General features: G+C 43.8%; 1 protein-coding gene across 1 annotated transcript in view; it reads left to right on the plus strand.

Moving 5' to 3' along the window:
• Nucleotides 1-27573, plus strand: part of ttn.1 (titin, tandem duplicate 1) — a 166618-nt gene that overhangs the window by 91750 nt on the left and 47295 nt on the right. Inside the window, 49 exon segments of the mRNA XM_026376632.1 lie at nt 117-294; nt 561-845; nt 981-1274; nt 1354-1653; nt 1743-1924; nt 2075-2204; nt 2532-2722; nt 2890-3319; nt 3527-3832; nt 4263-4444; nt 4541-4670; nt 4858-5009; nt 5099-5246; nt 5683-5848; nt 6113-6264; nt 6590-6886; nt 7688-7987; nt 10630-10944; nt 11030-11178; nt 11773-11923; nt 12001-12282; nt 12373-12675; nt 12950-13252; nt 13630-13911; nt 14022-14209; nt 14299-14410; nt 14602-14904; nt 15140-15448; nt 15767-16048; nt 16164-16463; nt 16668-16961; nt 17054-20023; nt 20142-20462; nt 20547-20831; nt 20992-21297; nt 21405-21568; nt 21787-22024; nt 22218-22493; nt 22577-22876; nt 23132-23434; nt 23527-23826; nt 23992-24279; nt 24400-24702; nt 24826-25128; nt 25246-25551; nt 26033-26320; nt 26490-26780; nt 26867-27154; nt 27252-27534. Of these exon segments, the coding sequence (XP_026232417.1) occupies nt 117-294; nt 561-845; nt 981-1274; nt 1354-1653; nt 1743-1924; nt 2075-2204; nt 2532-2722; nt 2890-3319; nt 3527-3832; nt 4263-4444; nt 4541-4670; nt 4858-5009; nt 5099-5246; nt 5683-5848; nt 6113-6264; nt 6590-6886; nt 7688-7987; nt 10630-10944; nt 11030-11178; nt 11773-11923; nt 12001-12282; nt 12373-12675; nt 12950-13252; nt 13630-13911; nt 14022-14209; nt 14299-14410; nt 14602-14904; nt 15140-15448; nt 15767-16048; nt 16164-16463; nt 16668-16961; nt 17054-20023; nt 20142-20462; nt 20547-20831; nt 20992-21297; nt 21405-21568; nt 21787-22024; nt 22218-22493; nt 22577-22876; nt 23132-23434; nt 23527-23826; nt 23992-24279; nt 24400-24702; nt 24826-25128; nt 25246-25551; nt 26033-26320; nt 26490-26780; nt 26867-27154; nt 27252-27534 (15209 nt within the window).

Raw genomic sequence — 27573 nt, forward strand, 5'->3', positions numbered from 1 at the left:
ATTATTTCAGAAAAACTTGGACTCAAAATTACATTTGCAATAATTAGTATATGTGCAGCTGTAAGTTATTCTTTGACATGGACCTGCAAAGTAAAATTCTTGTTTTCTTGTCACAGGTTTTGGTTGGAGAGAAGAACTGGACTCGAAGCACAGAGTTTAGGTGTAAGGAGCTTACCTACACTGTGACAGGTTTGAAAGAGGGAGGTGATTATTATATTCGTGTCATCGCTGTCAATGATGCTGGTCCGGGAGCTCCTGGTGTTACTGAACCTGTCACCGTCAAAGAGCCTCTAGGTAAGAACGGTTTTATTTTAGGTATAGACAGCAAGACAGTGTTTTACCTCATCATATTTTAAGTGGTATTGGTTTTATGCATTAAGAAAAACGTGTCAAATCAAATTCAATCACACTTTTCAGGGTGGAGTTGCATCCCAGGAAAGAGAACTGTTAGCTTTTATTGTGAAGCAGCTGCAGGAAGCACTACAACCTGACAAAACATGTTTTGCCTGCTAATAATCAGATTCCAACTCAAATCTAATCTTGGTGTGAATCTCCATCAGAATCTCCCACCGTGAACTTGGACGTCTCAGTGAGGAATGGCGTCATCATCAGGGCAGGTGATTCTCTGAGGCTTCCTGCTGTGGTGATTGGCAGACCACAACCAGAGGTAAAATGGACCAGAGATGATGCTGACATTGACAAAGAGAGGATGATCGTGGAGACGGAGGGCAAGAACAGCACACTGCTCATCAAGGCAGTAGTGAGGGCCGATCATGGAAACTACAAGATCTCAGGCACCAACAGCAGTGGAACAAAAACCGCAGAGACCAGGGTGGATGTTATGGGTCAGTGTTACTTCAATACATCTTATTACTTTTCTAATTCAGAGAAAACACACGTTTCATATTTTGCAGATGGTAATGTACCAGGTAAAAATTACTTTAAATAGCTGACATAGCTGCTGGTCTGTATCTCTACAGACGTACCTGGACCAGTGGTCGACCTGAAGGCTGTCACAGTCACAAAGAAGAACATCACCCTCACCTGGTCTGACCCCATCGAAAACGGCGGCAGCGACATTGTTGGCTATGAAGTGCTAAGAAAGGATGCCAAGAAGAAACTGTTCCGTCAGCCTATTGAGACGGCATCTTGTAAGTGTGTTGTCCAGGGCCTGCTGGCTGGTGAGGAATATGACTTTAGGGTTATTGCAAGGAATAAGTACGGTGATGGAGCTCCAGCTGACCTAGGACCAATCTTGGCTGAGGATCCCAAAGGTAAACCCACCAAAATATGACCTGCAGACATTTTTGGAAAAACTGTCAAGTGTTGACCAAACTTATTTTTAATTTTTAGGAACTCCATCTGCCCCTGAGAAACTGCGGTACACCGACAAAAGCAAGGACACCATAACTCTGACCTGGCAGCCGCCTCGAAGCGATGGTGGCTGCCCCATCATAGGGTACTACGTAGAGAAGATGAGGTCTGATAGCAATGAATTTGAAGTGGCCAATCGTAAGGTCTTTACTGAGTGCTGTGGCACTATTGAGAACCTCTCAGAGGACCAGGAGTATCAGTTCCGTGTCAAAGCTGTGAACGAGGTTGGGGACGGAGAGCCATCCAAGTCCATCACAGTCACAATCCAGGACAATAAAAGTATGCATCTCATTCTTAAGGCTGATTAGTCTGGGTGATGCTAAGATTAAGAAGGGAGCAGCAAATCAACAAATTTCTTTTGTCCACAGTTGTTCCTGTTATTACAGTCCTGAAGTACTTCAAAAGCAATTCCATCTTTGTGAGAAAGGGGTCAGCCATAGACATCCCAGCTGAGGTGAAGGGACTCCCTCTACCAAATCTCCAATGGATGAAGGACAATGTGGTGATTGAAAAGCCTGATGAGGGCAAGATGACGATGGAGACTGAGGAGGTGAATTCTTTGATAATAAACCCTTGCTGAGTCAGATGTCTTGGTCTGTCATCAAAGGATGAAGCTTTTTAGATTTCTTTGGTAAATCACATTTTTGTCTAGCTGCAGTTTGAGAAGCCAATGAAAACCCAAACTTTTTCATATCTTTAGGTTGACAGAACGACTTTGACGACAAAGATTGCGATCCCAGAAACCATCAGACAGGATAAGGGCAGCTATAAGCTGGTGGCTGAAAACTGCCACGGCAAAGCTCAACAAGTCATTAAAGTTGAGGTCTTCGGTAAGAACATTTCCAAAATACTGAATTTTCCACATCAGATTTTGTTTCCACCTTACCACTATTACATGTGTAGCATAGATAAATTTACATTTACATGACATCAACATTTAGTCATTTATCATTATTTGACACTTTTATCCAAAGTGAGACACAAGGCAAAATATCTAAGTCAGGGAGAAAAACGCTGTAGAAAGAGCTATTTCAGTTTAATGGGCTATGTGCAGGATAAAAAAAAAAGTTTTATATAAGTGCAGAGAAAGTAGAGAAAGAGTATCTGTGAGAGTGACATCATGTTCGTCCTTACATATTCTGACCCTGCATTTCCAGACCGACCTTTTCCTCCAAGGAACATCGTGGTCTCGGACATCAAGGCAGACTCATGTTATTTGACCTGGGATGCTCCAGAGGACAATGGAGGCAGCGACATTACAAACTATGTTGTGGAGTTCAGAGATGCCAGCAAGAAGAAGTCTGACTTTGATGTTCTAACCATAAACCTCACGGACAGGAGATACCAGGTGAGTGAAGGCTCCAGGAACCGAAAAATGGACAAGAGCACTACACTGACGGATTAATGTTAACAAAGACTTTAATTCACATTCAAGATCTGTTAGATTGTAATGAAAACAAATAATGTTTCCGTAAAGCATTCGATCAAATTTCTTCATTCTGTTCTTTCCTTCAGGTCAACAAACTGGACTTGAATGGTGCCTATCAATTCAGGATCAAAGCTGAGAACAAGTATGGCGTCAGCGACGGCTGTGACTCAGAGAAAGTCCAGCTGAGGGATCCATTTGGCCTTCCAGGACCTCCACGTAACCCCAGAATCATTGCTGCTACAGCAACTACCATGACCTTGACCTGGGATCCTCCTCTGGATAATGGAGGCTCAACCATCCAGGGATACTGGCTGGAGAAGAGGGAGCGCGGTGCGGTGTACTGGGGCCGAGTCAATCGGTCTCCAGTCACCAAACCAGCAGTGAAAGGCCTGCAGTACACTGTGCTCAAACTCATGGAAGGAACAGAATACCAGTTCAGGATCTCAGCCTGCAATGCTGCAGGAGTCGGACCGCCCAGTGAGCCCTCTGAGTGTCGCTTAGCTGCTGATCCTTGCAGTAAGTGTTAACCCTGGTCCTAAAACCTTCACTAGATTGTTTTTGTTTCAATCTAACATATTTTAGGTAATGTTTACAGTGATAATACTGTCCTGACATGTTTGTCTCACTCAGAATTTCACATAGATGCTCTGTAAGATGTGATTTTGATGCAAAGCACAATGCTATGAGTGAAATCTAATTAATTTACTGCCTCTGTGCTTTAAGATCCACCCAGCTCACCTGGAACCCCTCTGGTCAAAGACAAGACCAAGAACAGCATCACTCTCACATGGAGCCCACCAGACAAAGATGGCGGTAGCCCGCTCAAAGGTTACATCATTGAAGTGCATGAGGAGGGCTCTCCTGATTGGAGAAGGGTGAACCCCACTGACAAGCTGCACCCGTCCACTGAAATCACTGTCCCAGACCTGAAGGAAGGCAAAAAGTGCAAGTTTAAGATTTATGCTGTGAATGCTGCTGGCAACTCTGAGCCTGCCAGGACGGGCGACATCCTGGTCCAGGACATCTTGAGTAAGAGTCACACAGAAATAATATGGGTCCCCCAGCCACAGCAATCAGGAGACATGAGTTTGGTACTCCAGATGGTTGTTGTAAATGCTTTTAAATGAATGTTGGAGAAAGATAAGTGTCCCCTTTATAATCTGATGATATGATCTAAAAAGAGCCAGAAACAGGACAGGACACTGCTGCCTGTCCACAAGAATTTCCCTAAGTGGTTTAAATAAAGTATATCAAGTATATATATATCGTCAGATCTGACTCATTCAGTACTGCATTATCAGTACTGAGAAATTATCAGACAGGTTTTTGATACTGGAGCAGACATTGTTTCGAGCCTGTGATCTGTGTACACAGTCTACAGTATATTGTAGCATCAACATCTTGATGTCAGGTGATGCAGATTTATTAAAGACCTGTTCTGTGTGTGTTTGTTCTGCAGTTGAGCCGACTGTGACTTTGGATGTGAGCGCGAGTGATCTGCTGAACTGCAGAGCAGGAACAACCATCAGGATTCCCGCCACCATCACCGGACGACCTGTGCCCAAAGTCACCTGGACTTTTGATGGAACTGCAGAGACAGAGATGAAGGACAAACTTCATACACTTCCTGTGGACTCAGAGGTCAGTCTAAATTAGATTTCCACTATGTCATTACCCAGAGCTCTGAAGAATAACTATTAAATACAAGTATGATTTTAACACACTTTCTTTTGTCAGGTCCACTCCACTGACACAACCTCAGTGGTTGTGATCCCGCAGAGCAAACTGAACCACAGTGGTCGATACATCATCAACGCTGAGAGTCCTGCAGGGCACAAAGTGGTCAAAGTTAGAGTCAACGTTCTCGGTACACAAACATTTAAAGATTCACGTGTCATGTGTGAACTGCAGCAGTAGCTGTAAAAGAATGTACTTAAAAGACCAGTGTGAATTACAAAATATTTAAAATAACTATCAAATAATCTTAAAATAATTTGAGATAAAAAATAAGAAGTGGCCTAAAACATGAGCTTTCTTGTTTTCTGACTCTGCAGACCTGCCTGGACCTCCTAGAGACCTGAAGGTGAGCGACGTGACAAGGGGAACCTGCAGACTCACCTGGAAACCCCCAGAGTGTGACGGAGGAGACAGGGTGAAGAGCTACTTCATCGAGAAGAAGACAGTGGCGGGCAAAGCCTGGACCAAGGTACAGCCCCACACTTGGAGGACTCTGGACTGTGTGTGTGTTTCTGTTCCTGCTCTAGTGTAAGTCTGATCCTCATCTTGTTCCTCTAGGTAAACCCGGCCTGTGCTGCTCAGTCTCTGGTGGTTCCAGACCTGATAGATGGCCAAGACTACCTGTTCCGCGTCCGTGCTGAGAACAGCTTTGGCTTAGGCCCATTCCTCACAACCATCCAGAGGACAAGAGCCAGAGATCCCATCCGTATGTTTGTTTTCGTGCAAGTTTTAACTGTTAGCACTGGCCAGGTGTTTTCTGAGCTCACTGATCATACTATAAAGTAAATTAATATTCAGACTTTTCCAAACACAATTTATAACAAAGGGCTAATTATTAAAAACTAGTAAACCAGCACCACCGTCTCACAAGGAAAGAAAACTTATTTGCAAACATGCACCTGCTTCTTTTCTATTGTTCAAGTGCCTACAAAATGTATGTTCACCCCCTTGGATGTTTCATCCTTTTATTGACATTATAAATCAGTCATGGTCAATAAAAGTTGGCAACTTTGACAAAAAATTTCAGAAAAATACCTCATTAATGTCAAAGTGAAAACTGGTTTCTACAAAGTAACGTCAATTAAATAAAAATATGTAAGGTGAAATCAGAGTTTCAAGTGTTTTAATCACTATGTCTTCAGATCCTCCTGATCCCCCAACGAGGTTGAAGATCCAGAATGTGAGGAAGCGGACCGTGACTCTGACCTGGAAGGCGCCAAAGAATGATGGCGGTGCACCTGTCACTCACTACAGCGTTGACTTGCTCTGCTGGGGCGCCGGTGGCACCCAGAAAGAGTCCTGGAGGAGGTAATCAACCAAACCCTTGAACCCAATTTGTACTGAAAATCTGGACTTCCCTAACTTAGTCCACTTAAAATGTTTGACTATGGACTAAAAATCTGTGAAAGTGGCAACACTTTTTATTTTTGCATATGTTTGAAACACCTGAGGTCAATAATCGATTGTGATTTTCTCACTGGACTGAACCAGATCTTGTTTCTGTGGCCACATTTTCTGTCCTCACTTCTGAAGTGTGGAACTGATAACTGTCAAATGTGTTGTGCCCCGTAGGTGTAACAGAAGAGATGTGGACACCACGAGTTTCACAGTGGAGGACCTGACAGAGGGAGACGAGTATGAGTTCAGAGTAGTGGCATACAATGAGGTGGGAGCCAGCCGGCCTTCGTCCACTGCCGGACCCATCATCATCCAAGACCAGACTTGTAAGAACAGGACTGGATGCAGGATCCAGCTTATGTTCACTTTTTAAATGCTCTATCGCAAGTCAGACCAATTCAAACCCAGATTTGTTGGAATACTTTCGGATAGTTACATTAATATTACAAACATTTTATTTCCTGTCTCAAGATTTTAGCAACATTTTGACATTGTTTTCTGGAGGTTTCTAATCAAAGATCTTGATGTAATTCAGTAAATATTTGCTGTATTCATTCAATTTTAACCATCATCATTCATTCAATTGTACAGAAAGAAAATTTTTCAATCATCGAAAAAGAATAAAGGGTAATTTTGCTCTTTGTCTTGCAGGTGCTCCATCCATCGAGCTGAATGAGTTCATGGAGGCTGAGCAAGGTAGCGACATCAGCATCGTGGCCAAAATCCGTGGCTGTCCATTCCCCACGCTCACCTGGTTCAAGGCTCCGCCCCACAAGTCTGACCACAAGGTGGAGGTTCAGTACGATGAGCACATCAACAAGATTGTGTCGGACGACAGCTGCACGCTCCTCATCCAGCAGGGCAAACGTCCCGACACTGGCCTGTACACACTGGTGGCTTCCAACAGCCTCGGCAAGGCATCCAAGGAGATGAGGCTCAACGTGCTCGGTATGAACCAGACCAGATGTTTTACTGACTTAACTGAAACATACTTAGATTAGTCCAAAAGCGTAAGAAGGTCGTTCGGGATTTATCCAAGAACCTGCTCAGCAACATCCTGTGTTCTTAAGATGTCTCGTCGATTTGTGAATGATTTCCTCACGTAATCCGTTATCCCAGCGCTTTCTAAACGACGTCCTCAGGCCCAGATATAAAGTATAATTATACTATATAGCTCTGGTTGATCCTGCCCAATAAAGTTAGTGTTTATTTGATGTGTTATTGATGAAAGGGTAACGTCAGCTGTAAGCTGTCGTTCAATAACAATTAAAAACCAAAATCAGCGGAATTCACGCTGACATGTTTCCTCATTTCCTCATTTGTTTTAACAGAAACAAACATCATCTAGTGGAGCAAAAGACCAACAATCATGTTTATAAAATGTTCCATTACTACAATTATTCTTCTAAATTTATTTAAAACAGTGGACATTTGTGTATGACTGATTTTATTAATTATATTAATTTTTCTTTTATAGACAGCCCCTCCCCACATTAACATTTGATTATGATTTTTACAGAAAAAAATATTTGCAAAAAAAAAGTTAGATACTGTATATTTAAATAAAAACCTATAAAAAAAAATACAATTAAACACGTGAGTAAACATGAGTAACCTTGCCAACAAGTAATATAAATAATCACCATTAACATCACCTAGGACCTGCTCTAAACCATTCTAGTAACAGAAGTCACAGTCTCAGTCACTGTGAAGATTTCAGTCAGTTTCTAAACCTCTGTGTGGTTGCAGGCCGGCCCGGTCCACCATCTGCTCCCATTAAATTCGAGGAGATTGGAGCTGAGAGGATCACACTGTCCTGGCTGCCACCAAAGGACGACGGTGGATCCAAAGTTACAAACTACGTCATTTGGAGGAGGGTGGCCAACAGGAAGACTTGGGTGCCCGTCACCAATGAGCCTAAAGACCGGATCTGGACAGTGGAGAACTTGATGGAGGGACACGAGTATGTGTTCCGCATAATGGCCCAGAACAAGTATGGAGTCGGAGAACCCCTGGACAGTGAGCCTGAGGTCGCCCGAAACATCTACAGTGAGTTCAGCTTTTATCTCATTTGCTACTGACACTGAAACTAAGACTTAAATCAGCCTGCAGCACTTACCTTCTAAAGTATATTGAGCAAACAATCACTTCACTGACAGTTGCTGTTTCATCTTTAGACCCTTTCAGCCATTAAGTCAACATAATTGTGATGTGACAAATGAAGCATATCATTCAATATTTCTTATGTTTATGTGGGAATCCAGAAAGTTGAGTTGGTGAGAACTCAAGAAGCCAAACAAATGAGAGATGAAGCATCATCCCGTCCCTAACCAGAACTCCACCAAAAGTTCTGCAGTTACATAATAAAATAATAATAATAAATTTATTTATAGAGCACTTTTCTAAACATATGTTACAAAGTGCTTCACAAGACAGACAAGAAACACATGTAGCCCAACAAGATCAACTTGAGCAAGCACTAGGCAAACAGTGGAGAGGAAAAACTCCCCCTAGGGGAAGAAACCTCCAGCAGAACCAGGCTCAAGTTAAACGGCCATCTGCCTCGACCGGTTGGGGAGCAGGAAACAGCTATACAAACAAAACAATAATACAAACAACTACCACATCGGTCCTTGGGGAGACCAGTTCCAACGTAAAGACATTGTAATCTAATGGAGAGTCTTCCCAAGGACAGATTTGTTTTAGCTTACAGAAGATCGCAAAAGGCTCGCCGGTAGAGGTATGTTTTAAGGAGAGTTTTAAAAGATGTTACTGAGTCAGCTGATCTTATATGCTCAGGTAAGCTGTTCCAGAGTTTAGGGGCTCTAACTGAAAAGGCTCTGTCACCTCTAGTAGTCATTCTGACATCGGGGACATACAGAAGATTTCTACCAGAGGATCTCAGGCTACGTGCAGGCTCATAAGGCTTTAAAAGCTGGGATAAATAGCTGGGGGAAAGGCCATGCAGAGCTTTAAAAGTTATTAATAAAATCTTAAAATCAATCCTAAAACATACTGGCAGCCAGTGTAAGGAAGCTAATACAGGAGTGATGTGATCGTATTTTCTTTTTCTAGTTAAGATTCTTGCAGCTGAATTCTGAACAATCTGGAGCCGATTAATAGATTTCTGGCTGAGACAGGTGAACAGACTGTTGCAATAGTCAAGGCGTGAGAAAATAAATGCGTGTAAGATTACTTCAGTGTCATGAAAAGAAAGAATTGAACGTATTTTGGAGATATTTCTAAGATGATAAAAACATGCCTGGACAAGCTTTGTGACATGATGCTCGAAGTTAAGTTTACTATCAAACCAAACACCAAGACTTTTTGCAGTGGGCTTAGAATTATCTAAGAGAGAATCTGTGCAGGGCAAAATGTGTTTGGCTATACGTTGTGGACTGATAACAATTATTTCTGTTTTGTCAGAATTCAGCTGCAGGAAATTTTGAGCCATCCAGTTTTTTATCTCATTTATACACTCGTGTAAGGAACTCAGTCCCCCGTGGTCTGATATCTTAAAGGGACAGTACAGCTGAGTGTCATCAGCATAGCAATGAAAAGAAACACCATGTTTGCGAATAATATGTCCCAAAGGGAGCATATACAAAGAGAACAAGATTGGCCCCAGCACTGAACCTTGTGGGACTCCGTACTTTACAGGAGAAAAAGACGATTTGTAGTTATTAACGGTAACACAAAACGATCTGTTGGACAGGTATGAGGAGAACCAGTCCAGTGCAGTGCCTTCTATTCCAGCCCAGTGCTTTAGCCGGTCTAACAAAATTTGGTGGTCTACTGGATCAAAAGCAGCACTAAGATCAAGGAGGACAAGAATAGAGCACAAACCAGCATCAGAAGCCAACAGAATGTCATTAGTTACCTTCAGTAGGGCGGTCCCTGTGCTGTGGTGTTTGTGAAAACCAGATTGGAATTCGTCAAAGATCTCATACTTGTCTGCAGCAAGAAATAAGTGTTTAGACACGTACTTTTCTAAAATCTTTGATATGAAGGGTAGTTTGGAGATTGGTCTGTAGTTTTCGGGGGATGAGGGATCTAGACCAGGTTTTTTCAAAAGAGGTTGCACAGATGCAATTTTAAAATAATCTGGCACAATCCCAGTGGACAGAGAAGTATTGAAAATATTCAGGAGAGAGGGAGCAAGCGAATCAATGATCGAGATTAAGAACTTAGTTGGGATGACATCAACTGGGCTGGAAGATGGTTTCATTTTAGAGACAGTTTGTAGTACCTCAAATACGGACATGGGAGGAAACTGGCTTAAAGTGCATTCTCTAAAAGGGTGTGAAACTATGACTGGTGAGGAGTTGGGGATGACAGAAGCTCTGATTGATTCTATTTTATCATTAAAATAGGTTAAGAACTTCTCACAATCTGCATCACTTTCAGCTGGGATGCTAGGAGGGGTTGGGTTTACTAACTTGTCAACAGTCTGAAATAAAAATTTAGGATTATGGCAGTGAGCAGTGATCAGGTCTGAGAAGTATTTAGATCTGGCATTCTTTACCATCGTACTGTAGTGGAGTAATGCTTCTTTCATAGCTTCATAATGCACTTGAAGTCCGATTTTCTTCCATCTCCGCTCAGCTTTCCTACACTCAGCTTTAGCATAGTATGCACCTACACCCTAAATGACTGGAAACCCTGGATACTTTCTGTCCTTACCCCTGCAGCTGTCCCTGGCCAGTGTGAGAAGCCAACAGTCACCAGTATCACCATGGACTCCATGACCGTCAACTGGGAGGAGCCAGAGGATGACGGCGGCACCCTAATCACTGGTTACTGGCTGGAGCGCAAGGAGACGACGGGCAAACGCTGGACCAGAGTCACCCGCGACCCCATCCGTCCCATGGGCATGGGCGAATCATTTGTGGTCAGTGGACTCATTGAGGGATCCCAGTACCTGTTCAGAGTCACCGCTATCAACGCTGCTGGGCCTGGACCCGCCAGCCCCCCTACAGATCCAGTCTTTGCCAGAGATCCTATCTGTAAGAATTACACTTTGAAATCAGACAAGTCTATGTTTTAAATTCACAGATCAAAATGCTAACCACCTGTCATCTCCTCCCACAGCTCCACCCTCTCCTCCAACCCCGAAAGTTTTTGACTGGACAAAGTCCACGGTGGACCTGCAGTGGATCCCTCCTCTGAAAGATGGAGGCTCCAAGATCCAGGGCTACTGGGTAGAATTCAAGGAGGCGGGCACAGAGGCTTGGGTCAAGGTGAGAAGGGACCTGAGATGAGTTCATTATCATACAAAATAAAAGCCTGACAGTCTTTTGTCAGATCGGCCGTGGTTTGTGAGGAGTACAAATGTAATTGATGACGTGATGTTTGTTAAGTCCTCTTCCCATTTTAGGATAGGTATTTAACCATCTTAGGATTCAAATATTAACAGACTCGTGCTAGGGCAGCAGGACCAGATCAAATCTTACAGAATTGTTTTAGCATCACTTCTTTCCGCAGTATTCTTTTCAAGACACGTAAGACAAAGTAGGCAGATAAAAAAGAAAAAAAACTGAAAAACCACAAGCAACACAAGAGAGCAACTTACACAGAGAAAATGTTGCATCTTCTGCTTTCAACATGCATTGATGGTCCACAGCTAGTATTGAACTGTGGACAGTTATGTAGTGTGTACTGTTAAATTAGATACATGGCTCATATTTGTGAGTGAACCTCAATTCTGTTTTTCTTTCACCTGCAGTCATCTGGTCACTGACTTTTCATACCCTTATAAATTCTGGGACAGGACATAGTTTGAGAGGTAGATCTGTGCTTAAGAACGTTGGTAGAAACTGAATGTGTCTTTTCAGGCCAAGGAGACTGAAATCCGTGGCACTCGGCTTGTGATCACTGGTCTGAAAACTGGTGGTCAGTACAGTTTCAGAGTAATTGCCTTCAATGCTGCTGGTAATGGTGAGCCGGGAGAAGTTCCAGAGGTACTCGAGGTCAATGACAGGACAAGTGAGTCTTAAATCTTAAAAGACTTTCAAAAAGTTTATATGGGATAAGCAGAATAAACTTTGAGTTTGTTTCCCCAGTTGCTCCCGAGGTTGATCTGGATGCATCAGTAAAGGAGAGGATGGTGGTCCATGCCGGTGGGGTGATCCGCATCATCGCCTACGTGTCAGGTCAGCCGTCCCCAGAGGTTACCTGGACTAGAGATGGGGCTGTGCTGCCTCCTGAGGCTAAAGTGGAGACAACAGCCATCAGCTCATCTCTGGTTATCAAATCCTGCACCAGAAGACACAGAGGTGTCTACACTCTGACTGCCAAAAATGCTGGAGGGGAGAAAAAGATGAATGTCACTGTGGAAGTCCTGGGTGAGTGTTTTGAAAAAAAAGTAATTTTGACCAATATAAAAACACAAAAAAATGCTTGTTTTTATAACACACGCTTATGTCCTCCCTCAGACGTCCCTGGGCCTGTTGGCATTCCTTTCACTGCTGAGAACCTGACGATTGACTCCTGCAAGCTCAACTGGTTCTTCCCTGAGAATGACGGCGGCTCTCCCATCAGTAACTACATCATTGAGAAGCGTGAGGCTGATCGTAAGTCCTGGACCTCACTCTCCTACACTGCCAGCAGACAGAACGCCGTGGCTCACGACCTCACCCCCGGAAAGTCCTATTTCTTCAGAGTGGCTGCTGAGAATGCAATTGGCATCGGACCGTTTACAGAGACTGCAGCCGACATTACCATCAAGGAACCCATGAGTGAGTTTAGTTAAACATGGTGATTGCTTAATCCTGTTGGAATATTATGGAAAAATTCAGGATTCCTGAGTTGAAGTCAAAATTTTAATGTCAGAATTCTGAACGCAAAAAAAGGTAAAAAATTTGGAGTAAAATTTTTAGAGAGATGTTTTTGACATCAGTTGTCATGAAGTGATCATTTTGCATTTACAATTAAGAAAATGACAAAAACAAACAATCACTAAATGAGTTCCCATCTTCACAGTTAAAAATTGTCCATGTGTTTTGTCTTTAGGTGTGCCAGACCGCCCTGAAGATCTGGAGGTCACCAAGGTCACCAAGGATTTGATCAGCGTTGCCTGGAAGCCGCCAAAGTATGACGGTGGTTCAGAGATTACTCTGTACATCCTGGAGGCACGTATGATCGGAAAAGATAAGTTCACCAGGCTAACAAAGGAGCTGTTGTTGGAGAGGAAGTACACCCTTGATGGTCTGAGGGAAGGCGACTCTTACGAGTTCAGGGTCATCGCTGTCAATGAGGTCGGACCCAGCAAACCATCGTTCTGCACGAAACCAATCACATGCAAAGATGAACTGGGTGAGAACTTAGTAATGCGACTGACAGCATTTTAGTTCATTTCTTTGAAAACCAAGGTACAGAGACTTGAAATACTGCTGTTCTGTTTAACTATTAAGTTAATACATTCTCATCACAGTGTTCATCTTGCCTTTTATGGGTTTGGTAAATATGATTTTGCTCACTATTCTTTATTTTTATTCTTATTTTTGTACATTTGGGAGGTTAATGAACTTTAAATACTTATGTAATGATTCTGTTACTAAAAACATATTCATAATAGATTTTTCACATTTTTATAGTGGTAAAAGTAGCTTGAATAAAAATAGTAAAAATGGGAAGACCATGAAAATCTTCAGCATTATTACATTTTCTGACAGCATTTTCTGTACTTACAGAGCCACCAACCATTGAGCTGGACTTCCGTGATGCAATCATCATCCGTGTGGGCGAGAGCTGCCTGTTGCAGGGCCGCTACACTGGCAAACCTTCTCCGTCCATTGTGTGGTACAGAGACGACAAGGAGCTGAAGGCTGACAAACACATCGTGTTCAAGAACACGCTGACGACCATGTCACTGGGCCTGATGAAGGCACAGCGAGAGCACAGTGGCAGATACGTGGTGGTGGTGGAGAATAGCACAGGATCTAGGAAGGGAGTCTGCAACATCACAGTTGTTGGTATGTAGCAGGAACTCCGGGAGACACAGATCTGGCACAGGCTTGCATTATCCATGATAAGTGGATAGGCTTATATTCCTACATCATTGGTATTTCTTTCTTCCGTGCAGACCGTCCAACTCCTCCTGTTGGCCCAGTAGTGTTCGATGAGGTGCACAGGGAGTATATGGTCATCTCCTGGAAGCCTCCTCTGGACAGCGGTGGGGTGGATGTGTCCAACTACATTGTTGAGAAGAGAGACGTCAACAGAGACATCTGGACCACAGTGACAGCCGCCACAACCAAGACCACATGCAAAGTAGGCACACGTTTCAGGGGTCCAAAAAGACCAGTTTTAGTGGATGTGGATTAGTGAAGATTGACGGTAATTGATGTTTTTTCATGCAGATCCCCAAGCTGACAGAAGGTAGGGAGTACATCATGAGAATCTCTGCTGAGAACATGTACGGCATCAGTGACCCATTGGAGTCTGAGGAGATGAGAGCCAAAGATCTCTTCAGTACGTTCTTCTCACACCCTTCTTTGACACAGTTACTTCTTCACATTACAGCTGTGTTACATTAATTTCAAATAAATCCAAATATATAGCATCTACATTACTGACTAGAATAAGATTCAAAAAACTTTATTAATCCATTGATCCTGAAATATGCCATGATAATCTAGTTTTTTGTGCCCCCCCCCCTGCAGGAGTCCCTGAGGCCCCAGAGATGCCAACAGTCAGGGAAGTGTATGCCAACAACGCACTGGTGCTGTGGAACCGCCCCCGTGATGGCGGGAAGCCCATCACCAACTACATTCTAGAGAAGAAGGAGACCATAGCCAAGAGATGGTCCAGAGTCACCAGAGACACACTATACCCAGCTACTCAGTACCGAGTCCAGGACCTTGTAGAGGGATGCGAGTATGAGTTCAGGGTTATGGCTGAAAACGAGCTGGGAACCGGAGACCCCAGTGTTCCCTCCAAACCCATTCTTGCAAAAGATCCTATTGGTCAGTGTGACATAAACTGGTGAAAAACAGAGTTATTGTTGTATTTATATTATCTTATTTCCACAAGTGTTTTTATTAAACTACTATTGCTCATTGTTTCCTTGTACATCAAAAACATAAAACTATGATATTCAGTAGTATTATATATTCAAACATATACAAATTCTTCTCCAACACTGTTTCACCATATACCATTATGTAATTGACTGTCTTTACTCCTGTTTCCCCCCCACAGTACGTCCCAGCCCACCAGTTACTCCTGAGGCTTATGATAAGACCAAGGACTCTGTCAGCCTGAAGTGGAAAATGCCCCGCCATGATGGAAAGGGCAGGATATTTGGCTACCTTGTTGAATACCAGAAGCCTGGAGCTGTGGAGTGGATTCCAGCCAATGAGAGCCCTGAGCAGTGTCCTGACCTCCACTACGCGGTGACAGGCCTGACCGACGGAATGGAATATGCCTTCAGGATCTTCACTGTCAATGCTGCTGGCAAATCTGACCCTGCCTATGTCAAAGATCCAGTCAAAGTCCACGACAGGCTGGGTAAGATTTGATTTGTAAAAATTTTGTTTTTTTGTTAAGTGCAGCATTATTTTTTGAAGGACACATAGATTTTGTTGTTTACCCTCCACGGCCAAAGTGATTTTGATTGCCTAGATAGTTAACTGCAAACATTTTACAATACCAAAAAAAAAACAGCTGGCATCCCTTTCATCTCACAAAACTTGACAGCATCTTTACATGAAAGTTGTCTTAGTTTGTAAAATCTATATAACTATCATGACTTTGTACTTGTTTCTTAGTTATGGACGCTGTGCATTATTCATCATTTAGTAAATCCATTCCCTTTTCTGTCTACAGAGGAGCCAGAGTTGTTGTTGGATGCCAACATGGCCCGTGACCATCTTGCCATGCTCGGCACGGACATCACCCTGAGTGCCACCATTAAAGGTGTACCAACACCCACTGTGAGCTGGAAGAAGAATGATGGAGATATGCCTTCTCACCTCACCGTTGCTGTCACTGCCACCGGCAGCAAAGTCTGCATCCCCAAGTGTGTCCGCGCAGACTCTGGAAACTACACAATCACTTTAGAGAATGCTGCAGGAAAGAAATCAGCAACTGTTGCAGTTCTTGTGCTTAGTAAGTGAAACATTTATCAACACAAATGTGGGCCAGTGTTGCTCACTTTGTCTTCACGCCAAGAAAAATATATCTAAATTTAAAATACATGTGAATTTTTCTCTAACCCACCCAGACAAGCCATCTCCTCCCAGAGACCTGGTGGTCTCAGAGGTGACCAGCGAGTCTGCCTACCTGACATGGAAAGCTCCTGAGGATGATGGTGGTGCTGTGATCTCCCACTACGTTGTGCAAAAAAAGGATGTCGCCTCAGATCAGTGGGTGCCTGTTTCTGCAGCCAATAAGAAGCTGAGTCTGCTGGCCATGTACTTGATGGAAGGAATTCAGTACCTTTTCAGGGTGGCTGCTGAGAATCAGTTTGGCAGAAGCGACTACGTGGTGACAAAGTTTCCCATCAAGGCTGTTGATCCTCTATGTTAGTAAAAGTTGTAATTTGTCTGTTTTCCTAACTGTAAAATGCAAACAGAATGCAAATTAAAAGGGTGTGTCTTTTACATACATGTACATTTATATATGCAATACATTTCTTGTGACATCAAAATAAGCAAGCAGAATGATGAGCAGTCAAAAATTTAAACCCACTAATAATTAACAATTAATTATTCTTTTCTGGTCACAGATCCTCCTGGCCCACCAAAGAACTTGCACCACACTGATGCCGAGAAGACAGAAGTCTGGTTGGAATGGGAGTGGCCTGACCGCACTGGTGGAAGTGAAATCACAGGCTTCATTGTGGAGTACCAGGAAGAGGGCCAGGCTGACTGGGTCACCTTCAAGACTGTGAGCAACAATCACACCCATGTCACCAATCTGGAGGATGGCAAAACTTACCGCTTTAGAGTTAAGGCTCAGAATGCCATTGGTGTGAGCCGCCCTGACACCAGCGTCCCCATCACCTGCCAGGAGAAGACATGTAAGATATATGATTTTTACAGTATTCTACAGAGCATTCTAATTTTCCTTACACCAAAACATTACAATATTGTTAACTGTTTTCTCTTATAGTGCCACCATCTATTGAAGTTGACGTGAAGCTTATTGAAGGACTTGTTGTCAAAGCTGGCAGCGTTATTGCACTTCCTGCCAAGATGTCAGGCATCCCCATTCCCACTGCCAAATGGATGACTGATGGCAAGGAGATTTTATCAGAGGGCCGGTATCACATAGAGTCTGTTGGATCCTCAACCACCCTCAGTATCCCTGAGTGCCAGAGAGGAGACACTGGAGAGTATATCCTCACTGTGTCCAATCCTGCAGGTAGCAAGACTGTTGCCCTTCATGTCACCGTGCTGGATCTTCCAGGTGCACCCATTGGACCCATCAACATCTTGGAAGTCACTCCTGATCACATGACGATCCAGTGGAGGGCACCCAAGGATGATGGTGGTACGCCCATCATCAACTATGTTGTGGAAAAGAAGGATGTGAAAAAACCATGGGAGCCGTGGTCTGTTGTTAGCTCTAGTGGCATCAGCACCAACGCTAAGGTGTCCAGACTAGAGAAGGGACGTGAGTATATTGTCCGTGTTCGTGCAGAAAACAAAATTGGCATTGGTGCTGGGCTTGAGAGTCCTCCCACTATTGCAAAGCACATGTTTAACCCTCCTGGACCCCCTGGTCTGCCAGAGTGCTCCGATATCACAGAGAATGCTGTGACAGTGGAGTGGAGCCTGCCTGATTATGATGGAGGAAGCCCCATTAGTGGCTATGTGGTTGAACGCAGAGAAATGACAGGAAAGTGGATACGTGTCAACAAAACTCCTGTGCTGGACCTTAGGTACAGAGTCTCAGGTCTATTTGAAGGCAACAGCTATGAGTTCAGAGTATTTGCTGAGAACATTGCTGGTATCAGTGAACCTTCTCCCACGTCTGACCCTATCAAGGCCACTCGTGCTATTACCAAACCTGGACCCCCTGCCAATCTTAAACTGAAAGACTGGAGCAAGACCTATGCTGACATCTGCTGGACCAAGCCTACAAGAGATGGTGGTAGTCCTATTCTTGGCTACGTGATTGAGGCTCAGAAGTCAGGAACCACGCAATGGAACAGAATCAACAAGGACCTCGTCAAAATGTGTGCCTATAGAGTGCCAGGTCTTATTGAAGGAATGGAATACAGAATTCGTGTAAGAGCCACCAACAAGGTTGGAGACAGTGAGCCAAAGGAACTGGCTCAGACCGTCTTGGCAAAGGACATCCTGGTACCCCCTGAAATTGTTGTTGATGTATCCTGCCGTGACTCTGTGACAGTCAGAGCTGGTCAAATCCTCAGTTTAATCAGTAGGGTGAAAGGAAGACCTGATCCAGATATCACATGGACCAAGGATGCCAAAGCCTTGTCTCGGGATAAGCGCACTGAAATAAACAACAACTACCCTCTGTGTGAACTGGTTATCAACGAAGCAGTCAGGTCAGACTATGGCAAATATGCCATTGTTGCCAAGAACAGTAGTGGACAGGCACAGGCCACAATTCTTGTCAATGTTCTTGACACACCAAGAGCATGCCAGAACCTGAAAGTAGCTTACGTGACCAAGAACTCCTGCATGGTGTCCTGGGAGAACCCTGAGGATAATGGAGGCACTGAGATCACTCAGTACATTATTGAGTGTCGCCAGCCCAGCCAAAGAGGTTGGACAGTTGTCTCCAATGACTGTACTAAGCGCCTTATAAAAGCTCCTCTTACTGAGGGTTGTGAGTACTTCTTCCGTGTCAGTGCAGAAAACAAGATTGGTGTTGGTCCACCGACTGAGACCAAGACACCTGTGTTAGCAGTGGATCCCATTGAAAAGCCTGGGGAACCAGTTGACTTCCATATCTCTGAGATTGGCAAGACCTTCTGCTTCCTCAAGTGGAAGAAACCAGACTACGACGGTGGTAGCCGTAACCTAGGTTATCATGTTGAGAAGAAGCCAAAAGAGGCTGAGGAATGGGAGAGGCTGCACAAGGGTGCCATTAAGGAGACTTACTTCATGGCTGACAGGTGCATTGAAAACCAAATCTACCAGTTTAGAGTTCAGACTAAGAATGAAGGTGGAGAGAGCAACTGGGTGACCACAGCTGAGGTCCTGGTTAAAGAACAGCTTGTGGAACCTGAGATCAAAATTAAATTGGATGGAACCCTTGTCGTCAAGGCAGGAGACCCTATTGCAATTGAGGCGACAGTGAAGGGCAAACCTCAGCCTGATGTGAAATGGACCAAGGATGACAGCAAAGAGGAGATTAAGAAGGGTCCCAAACTTCAGATTGAAACAGGTGCTGACTTCTCAAAGCTTTTGCTTACTGGCGCCAAGCGTACAGACAGTGGCAAGTATGTTGTAACTGCCTCCAACACTGCAGGAACCTGCTCTGCTCATGCCAAGGTCAATGTACTGGATAGGCCTGGTCCCATTAGGGATCTCAAGGTGTCCGGTATTACCACTGACAGGTGCCATTTAGCCTGGGAAATCCCAGAGGATGATGGTGGGTGTGATATCTACAACTACATTATTGAAAAATGTGAGACCAAAAGGGGAGTCTGGTCGGTCCACTCAAATGCTGTAATCACCAACAAAGCTAAAGTCACCCGTCTCATAGAGGGAAATGAGTATATCTTCAGAGTTCGTGCTGAAAATAAGATGGGCCCTGGCCCTGCAGTTCAGAGTGAGGCCATTGTTGCAGGCACGCAGTTCAGTGTACCTGATGCTCCCGAAGCACCGGAAGTCACCAAAATCGCCAAGGAGGAGATGACCGTGGAGTGGTCAGAGCCTGATAAAAATGGTGGAAAACCAATTACAGGCTATTTATTGGAGAAGAAGGAAGAGCATGCTGTTAGGTGGTCTCCTGTCAACAAAGATCCAATGCCTGGAACACGTTTCACAGTTACTGGACTCCGACCTCTCCATGACTATCAGTATAGAGTTAAGGCTGTCAATGAAATTGGTATCAGCAGCCCAAGCAAGCCTTCACGTGCCATCACTGCCAAGGATGCAGTTGGTATGTAACTAAAAATAATAGAAATTATGTTGACATTATGCTTAACATTTGATTGATACATTTCTTGTGGTATTCCTGTACACAAAATTAGTGTATAAGTTCACATATCTTCTTACAGAACCTCCCGCACCTCCTACCAACGTAAAAGTTTTGGACAGCACCAAGTGCTCTGTCACACTGGGCTGGACCAAACCTGTATCCGATGGTGGAGCTCCCATCATTGGCTATGTTGTGGAGATGAGGGTGCAGGGAACTGCCAAAAAAGGAGACGACGGATGGAAGAGGTGTAACGTAGCAGCTCAGCTGGTCGTCTGTGAATTCACAGTCACAAGTCTGGATGAGAAGCTAGTGTATGAATTCAGAGTGTCTGCTCAGAACCAGGTGGGCATGAGCCTGCCCTGCAACTTGGAGGGTGCTGTGATCCCCAGGGAAATTCTAGGTAAAACGTCATGACAGCCATACAGTTGTTTCATCTCATGATAACAAGATAATAGGATGTAATCTGTACTGTTCCTTCTAACAGAGGCACCAGAGATTGACATGGATGCCAACCTGAAGCAGGGACTGACAGTGAGAGCTGGTTGTCCCATCAGACTTTGTGCTACCATTAGAGGCAGACCACCTCCCAAAGTAACTTGGAGAAGGATGGGCATTGACAATGTAGTCAGAAGGGGAAAAGTGGACCTCATCGACACCATGACCTTCCTGGTCATTCCTGACAGCACCCGCGATGACTCTGGCAAATATTGCCTGACCCTGCAGAGCCCTGCCGGAGAGAAAGCTGTGTTTGTCAATGTTAAGGTTCTAGGTAAGACCCGAAATTATCTGAATAATGCATTAAAACCTATAAGGTGTGTGTATGTATACGTATATATATATATATATATATATATATATATATATATATATATACCATCCAAATAACAATTTTGACTTGAATAGGAAAACTGTCATATTTTACCTGACAGATACACCGGGACCTGTGATGAATCTGGAAGCTGCTGATATCACACAGACATCAATCATGCTGTCCTGGAGTCTTCCAGAAAACAACGGTGGCAGTGAGGTCACTCACTACATCGTCGAGAAGCGTGAGATTGATCGTAAGACATGGGCAACTGTCAAGGCCGAAGTCGAGAAGGATAAGATTCCCTTCAAAGTCAGTGGTCTGATTCCAGGCACTGAATACTACTTCAGAGTCACAGCTGTCAATGAGTATGGTTCTGGAGTTCCCAGAGTGACACCCACTTCCTACCTGGCTTCTGACCCTCTCGGTATGTGTCATCTCTTAGTAACACCAGAACCACCAGAATAGCTTATAGCTGCACATTATGCTCATTTTTCTCTTTGCTTTAAGTCAATAGAAGCACTTGTTTTTCAGATAAGCCAGACCCTTGTGGGAAGATTGAGGTACTGGATATCACCAAGAACAGTGCCACAGTTGGCTGGATAAAGCCGGCGAGGGATGGCGGTGCCAAAATTGATGGCTATGTAATTGAATACATTGAGGTCAAACCGCCTCCAGAACCTCCAGCACCTGTGGAGGTTTGTTGTGTGATCAGATTTATTAGTCTTCAGCTGCTTCAACTAATTAGATTTTTAAAAAAGTTAACATTTTTTCCTGTTGAGTTATTGAACTCTAATACTGAAGTTAATAAAACTGTGCTGTGTTTATCCTTTAACATATTTTTTAATCAGTTCTTTTTTTTTTATTATTCAGTAAACCAGAAAACTGCAAAGTATTAATTTTTAACTTGCCACAGGTTGCAAAAGGAGAGGAAGTTCCTCCACCACCTCCTCCGCCTCCTGCAGTAGAAGAAGAGGAAGCAAAACCTGAAAAGGAAGCATGGAATACCTACACAACAGTGAAAGGTCTGACAGTCAGCATCAGTGGCCTGAAAGAGGGCAAGCGGTACAAGTTCAGAGTAGCAGCCAAGAACATCATGGGTTTGAGCATGTTCACTGAGACTAAGCAGCCGGTCGAGATCAAGGAACAAATGTGTAAGTTTTATCATTCGAATAAAAAGTGTTTTTTGTCATTATGCAATGACAGGCTAACACCTATATATCTTGTTATGTCTAGCTATATCACGAAAAAACCTTGCTGAATAGTTTTTAAATAACACACACCATGATAATGTTAAAATATACTGTAGCACTGTTATCCAAGTATAACAATACATTTAAATTGCAGTGGAGCCCAAGATCGTCATGCCAGACACACTAAGCGCCAGAGCTGGAGCCAAACTCAGGGTGGAGGCACTGGTTTCTGGAAAACCTGCCCCGACCTGCAAATGGATGCGTGGCGAGAACGCAGTAGTCCCATCCAGTCGTCTGGCTGTGCACAAGTCTGGCAACCTGTGTGTCTTGATCGTCAAAGATGTGTCAAGGACTGACAGCGGAGATTACAGCCTGGAAGCAGAGAACAGCTCTGCAAAGATTATCCAGGCCCTAAAAATCATCATCAGAGGTCAGCATTATCCACAATAATGTGAAGAAAACATTTTTATTTTGGATTTAGAAAGGCATAAAACAATTCTCTCTGTGTTTCAGACATCCCTGGTCCTCCTGAGGGCCCGGTGGAGATTAGCGACATTGACTCCGATGCATGCTCCCTGTCCTGGAACAAACCACTAGAGGATGGAGGAACAAATATCACTAACTATGTGGTGGAAAAATGTGATGTAAGCAGAGGTGACTGGGTGACGGCTCTCTCTTCCTGCCCAAAAACCAGCTGCAGACTTGGAAAGCTCATTCCTGGAAAGGAATATGTGTTCCGCATCCGTGCTGAAAACCGCTTTGGTGTGTCAGACTTCATTCAGTCTGGCAGGATGGTCGCCAAGTTCCCCTTTGGTAAATTTAACTGAAATAGGTTCCCAGTGCAGGTTTTAATACATTTACATCTAAATTCCTGTTCAAGTCTAAAACACTGTAAAGTGCCTTCACATGAGTTCTGTTGCAATTTTGCGCTAAACAAATAAAATTCAATTCAATTCAATTCAATTTTATTTGTATAGCGCTTTTTACAATTGACATTGTTGCAAAGCAACTTTACACAACCAAAGTAATTATGTTACCAGAATTGAAATGAATGTTTTTTATCACCAGATGTCCCTAGTGAGCCTCTTAACTGCCACATCAACAAAACCAACAAGGACTGTATGTTTGTGGCTTGGGATAAGCCAGAGAGTGACGGTGGCAGTCCCATCACAGGTTACTACATTGAGCGTAAGGAAAGAAACAGCCTGCTGTGGGTTAAGGCCAATGACACAGTTGTACGTACCACTGAGTATCCATGTGCTGGCCTCATCGAGGGCCTGGAATACACCTTTAGAGTTTCAGCCATCAATCGTGCTGGCCAGGGCAAACCAAGCAAGAACACTGACTTTGTTACTGCCAGAACACCTGTTGGTATGTTTGCTGTCAACTCCTACCCAGCAAACATATTTTATTCATTTTACTTTGTTTCTTTATGTTCACTTAAGTTACTTTTTGTGTCCCAGACACTCCAGGTAAACCTGAGGTCTTGGATGTAACCAAGAATTCTGTCACTCTGGTTTGGACACGTCCCAAAAATGATGGCGGAAGCAAGATTATTGGGTACTATGTTGAGGCTATGCGGGTTCCAGGAGACACTTGGATACGCTGCAACACCAGCAGCCAGAATGTCCCAAGGGAGGAGTATACAGTGACAGGCCTGGAGAGAGAACTGCAGTACCAGTTCAGAGTCATCGCCAAAACTGCTGTCAACATGAGTAAACCCTCTGAACCCACAGATCCTGTCCTGGTCTGTGCAGAGAATGGTGAGAGGTTTTGATTGGACAGGCTGATAATTCAGTCCCTATGATAAAACATTACCATGTTTTCAGCTTGAATTCTCTAAGCCTTTAAATGTGAAAGATAAAGTCAGAGGAGTATTTCTCACATTTGAGCTAAATCACATATCTATCTAACCTCATTTAACGCAGTTCCTCTAAGGGTAGAGCTCAGTGCTAGGATGCAGAAGGGCTTTAAGGTGAAGGCGGGAACCACAGTACTCCTGGAGGCTGAGGTGTTTGGAAAACCCATGCCCAGAGTGACCTGGAAGAGAGGTGATGACAGTCTGAAGTCAGGGGAAGGTCAGGTCATCACCCATCAAAGACATCACTTCCAGCTGGAGATGCCAGCAGTCAGTAAGGAGCACACAGGAACATATACCATCCTGGCTGAGAACACCAGTGGCTCCAAAACGGCTGAGATCCAGGTCATCGTCCTGGGTAAGTATTCAATTCTTCTCAACCTCTACTGAACAGTTCCTATTCAAATTAAATTGTATATAATGTACAAACTGCCACAATGTGCCGTGCTCAGTTGGTTAATGTTTAATTGCTTCTTAGATGTGCCTGGCCCTCCTGCCAGTTCAAAATATGTTGAGGTGTTTGCAACCAGTATCAAGCTGTCCTGGGAACCTCCTGTGAAGGACGGTGGTGCAGTTGTCAGCAGCTATATTGTGGACAAGCGTGAGACCAGCCGAGCTAACTGGGCTCAAGTCTCTGCTAAGATCAAAGGTGACATCCTGGAGTTCAATGTAGAGAAGCTCATTGAAGGTCATGAGTACCAGTTCAGAATCCGTGCTGAGAACATGTGGGGAGTTGGAGACCCCCTCATCACCAACCCTGTCATTGCCAAGAACCCATTCAGTGAGTCATCATCAGCATTTCACCTGGATTTATTAGTATTACAACAAACCATTTTACTGTCAATTTCCACCAAAGAAGAGTCTTTATAACTGTACTATACACTTAACTCTGGTATCTCTGCAGCTGTCCCTGGCCCTTGTGAGGCCCCATTGATCACCAACGTGAGCAAAGACCGTATGACTGTTAGCTGGAAGGAGCCTACTGATGATGGAAAGTCCACCATTCTTGGCTACATGCTGGAAAAGAAAGAAACCAAAGAAATTAACTGGACAAAGATAAACAGAAAACCTATGACAGACAGGAGTCTGGACGTTACAGGCCTTACAGAGGGAGCTGAGTATGAGTTCAGAGTCACTGCCATCAACTTAGCAGGACCTGGCAAACCTAGCGAACCCTCTACTGCCACCATTGCACAGAATCCTTTCAGTGAGTGCAATGACCTCTTTAAAAAAATTGTATTTTGTTAATGAGATATTTATGGTTATTTCCAAAGATTAGACTTTCTATTTGTGATCTAAACTATATAATTATGCTTCTACCCAGCCCCTCCTGGTCCCGTTGTGAATCCCAGTGTGACAGATACTGCTAGTGGTACCATCAGTCTCACCTGGACCACACCCACCAACAATGGTGGAACCCCTATAATTGGATACTTGGTGGAGTGCAAGAGGACTGACACAGCAGACTGGATTCGCTGCAATGTCCCCAGAAATCTGCAAGAAACCAACTACATCATCCAGAATCTGATTGATAAGGCTGAGTACCAGTGCCGTGTCACGGCTGTTAACAAGGTTGGATTTGGCGAGCCAGTTGAAGTACCCGGCAAACATGTTGCCAAGGACATAATTGGTATGTACATTTCTGATTAACCTGCATTTATTTTAATTCTGGAGGATAGTTAGTTTAACACAGAGTGCAATACAACTAGATTTTCAATTTTTAAAAACCAGTAAAAACCTAAGCTTTCATCTCATAGTTATATCTCTCATATCTCATAACATTCATCAGTCATAACAGAGATTATGACTGATGTAAATTAACTATATAATTTAAGCTTGATAACATCTAAACAAATCAGGCCATGTTTATAGAAAAGGTTTCTGGTTTGTTTTTGGGTTTTTTTAACAGCCTAGACTGGCTGAGTTACTATATACTTACAGTCATCATTTGTGTGTGCTTTTCATTTATACATTCTATTACATAGGATAACTAGCATTATTTTTGCTCTAATTGTATGCATGTAAAACTATTGCAGCTTCAAAAATAAAACAAAAATGCTCTGTCTTCATATTTTCTTCAATAAAACTGTGCATTGTATATTTCATTGTAGTTGCTCCCGAGGCAGAGCTGAGTGCAGAGCTGAAGGACGGCCTAGAGTTACGCGCTGGTGCCACGATGAAGCTGCAGGCTATCATTAAGGGTCGTCCTACTCCCAAGATCACCTGGGCAAAGATGAACACCAACATCAAAGACCGCCAGGGCATCATCATCAAATCTACCCCTACTGACACCATAGTAAAGGTGGAGAATGTCAGTAGATATGATGCTGGCAAATACATCCTGAACCTGGAGAGCTTGGCTGGCATGAAGATGTACACCATCGTTGTCAAGATCCTTGGTGAGTGAAGGACCCATTAAACTCAGTTTTATGGATATAGATGATTATAGATAGGTCAAGATCATCCAATCAAACAAACAATTCTGGACTCAGCAGTAAAAAGGAAAATGATTTAAACAAAAAAATGTTTTAGGCCACAATTATTATAAATGTTTCTGTATGTCCCCAGACACTCCTGGTCCGCCAGTCAATCTGATGGTGAAAGAGACCACCAAGGACAGTGCCTCCATCTATTGGGATGCTCCTCTAATTGACGGTGGCTATGATGTCACTCACTACATTGTGGAGAAACGTGACACTGAGAGGAAGGCATGGTCCATTGTCTCCAACAACTGCACGAAGACATTATTTGATGTTCCAGACTTAGATGCTGGACGGTCCTATTTTTTCAGAGTGTCAGCAGTTAACCAACTCGGTGCTGGAGAGACCTGCGAGACAGTTGACTCTGTCAGAGCATCAGGTGAGTTAAATAATCACAGACTATTGTGCTTTGCTTTTTGCAAGTCTGATACTCACTGCACATACATTTACTTTTACTTTCTACAGAGGAGCCTGGGCCTGTCATAGACTTCAAGACCCTGTTGGTTACCAAGGACTCCTGTACCCTAAGCTGGAAGAAACCCCTCAGTGATGGTGGCAGTCGGATCACCTGCTACATCTTAGAGGTTCTCAATGGTGAAGACAAGTACAAAGAGCTAATGAGGTCAAAGAACATGCAGTACAGTGCCAAAGACCTGGTGGAGGGCAAGGAGTATACTTACAGGGTGAAGGCTGTGAATGACTCAGGAGAGAGCCCTGCTAAGGAACTTAAGGTGGTTGCCAAAGACCAGATCAGTAAGTAGCTTCTAGTAAAATACTTCCAGATGCAAACAAAGGAAATGTGCAAACTGTTCACAGTAAATTTTCATGCACTTTTTCTTTCCATCTGCAGTTCATCCCAACTGTGACTTGAGGGACCTGCCCAGCATGTGCTACATTGCCAAAGAGGGTAGCACCGTCCGTCTAAAGATCCCAATCTCTGGCAAACCTACCCCTAAGGTCTCCTGGAAGAAGGGAGATGATGAAGACCTAACGGATACTGGCCGAGTATGTGTCGAGTCGTCCGCAGTCAACACTACTCTCCTCATTAGAGACTGCCAGAGGAGTGATGCTTCTAAGTACACCATCACCCTCAGGAACAGTGCTGGAAGTAAAGAGTCCACCATTTTTATCAGGTAAGAATTAAACTGATCAGGGCACGGACGTTCAGAGAT

The sequence above is a fragment of the Anabas testudineus genome, chromosome 21 (assembly GCF_900324465.2).
Source record: "Anabas testudineus chromosome 21, fAnaTes1.2, whole genome shotgun sequence".
Taxonomy (NCBI): domain Eukaryota; kingdom Metazoa; phylum Chordata; class Actinopteri; order Anabantiformes; family Anabantidae; genus Anabas; species Anabas testudineus.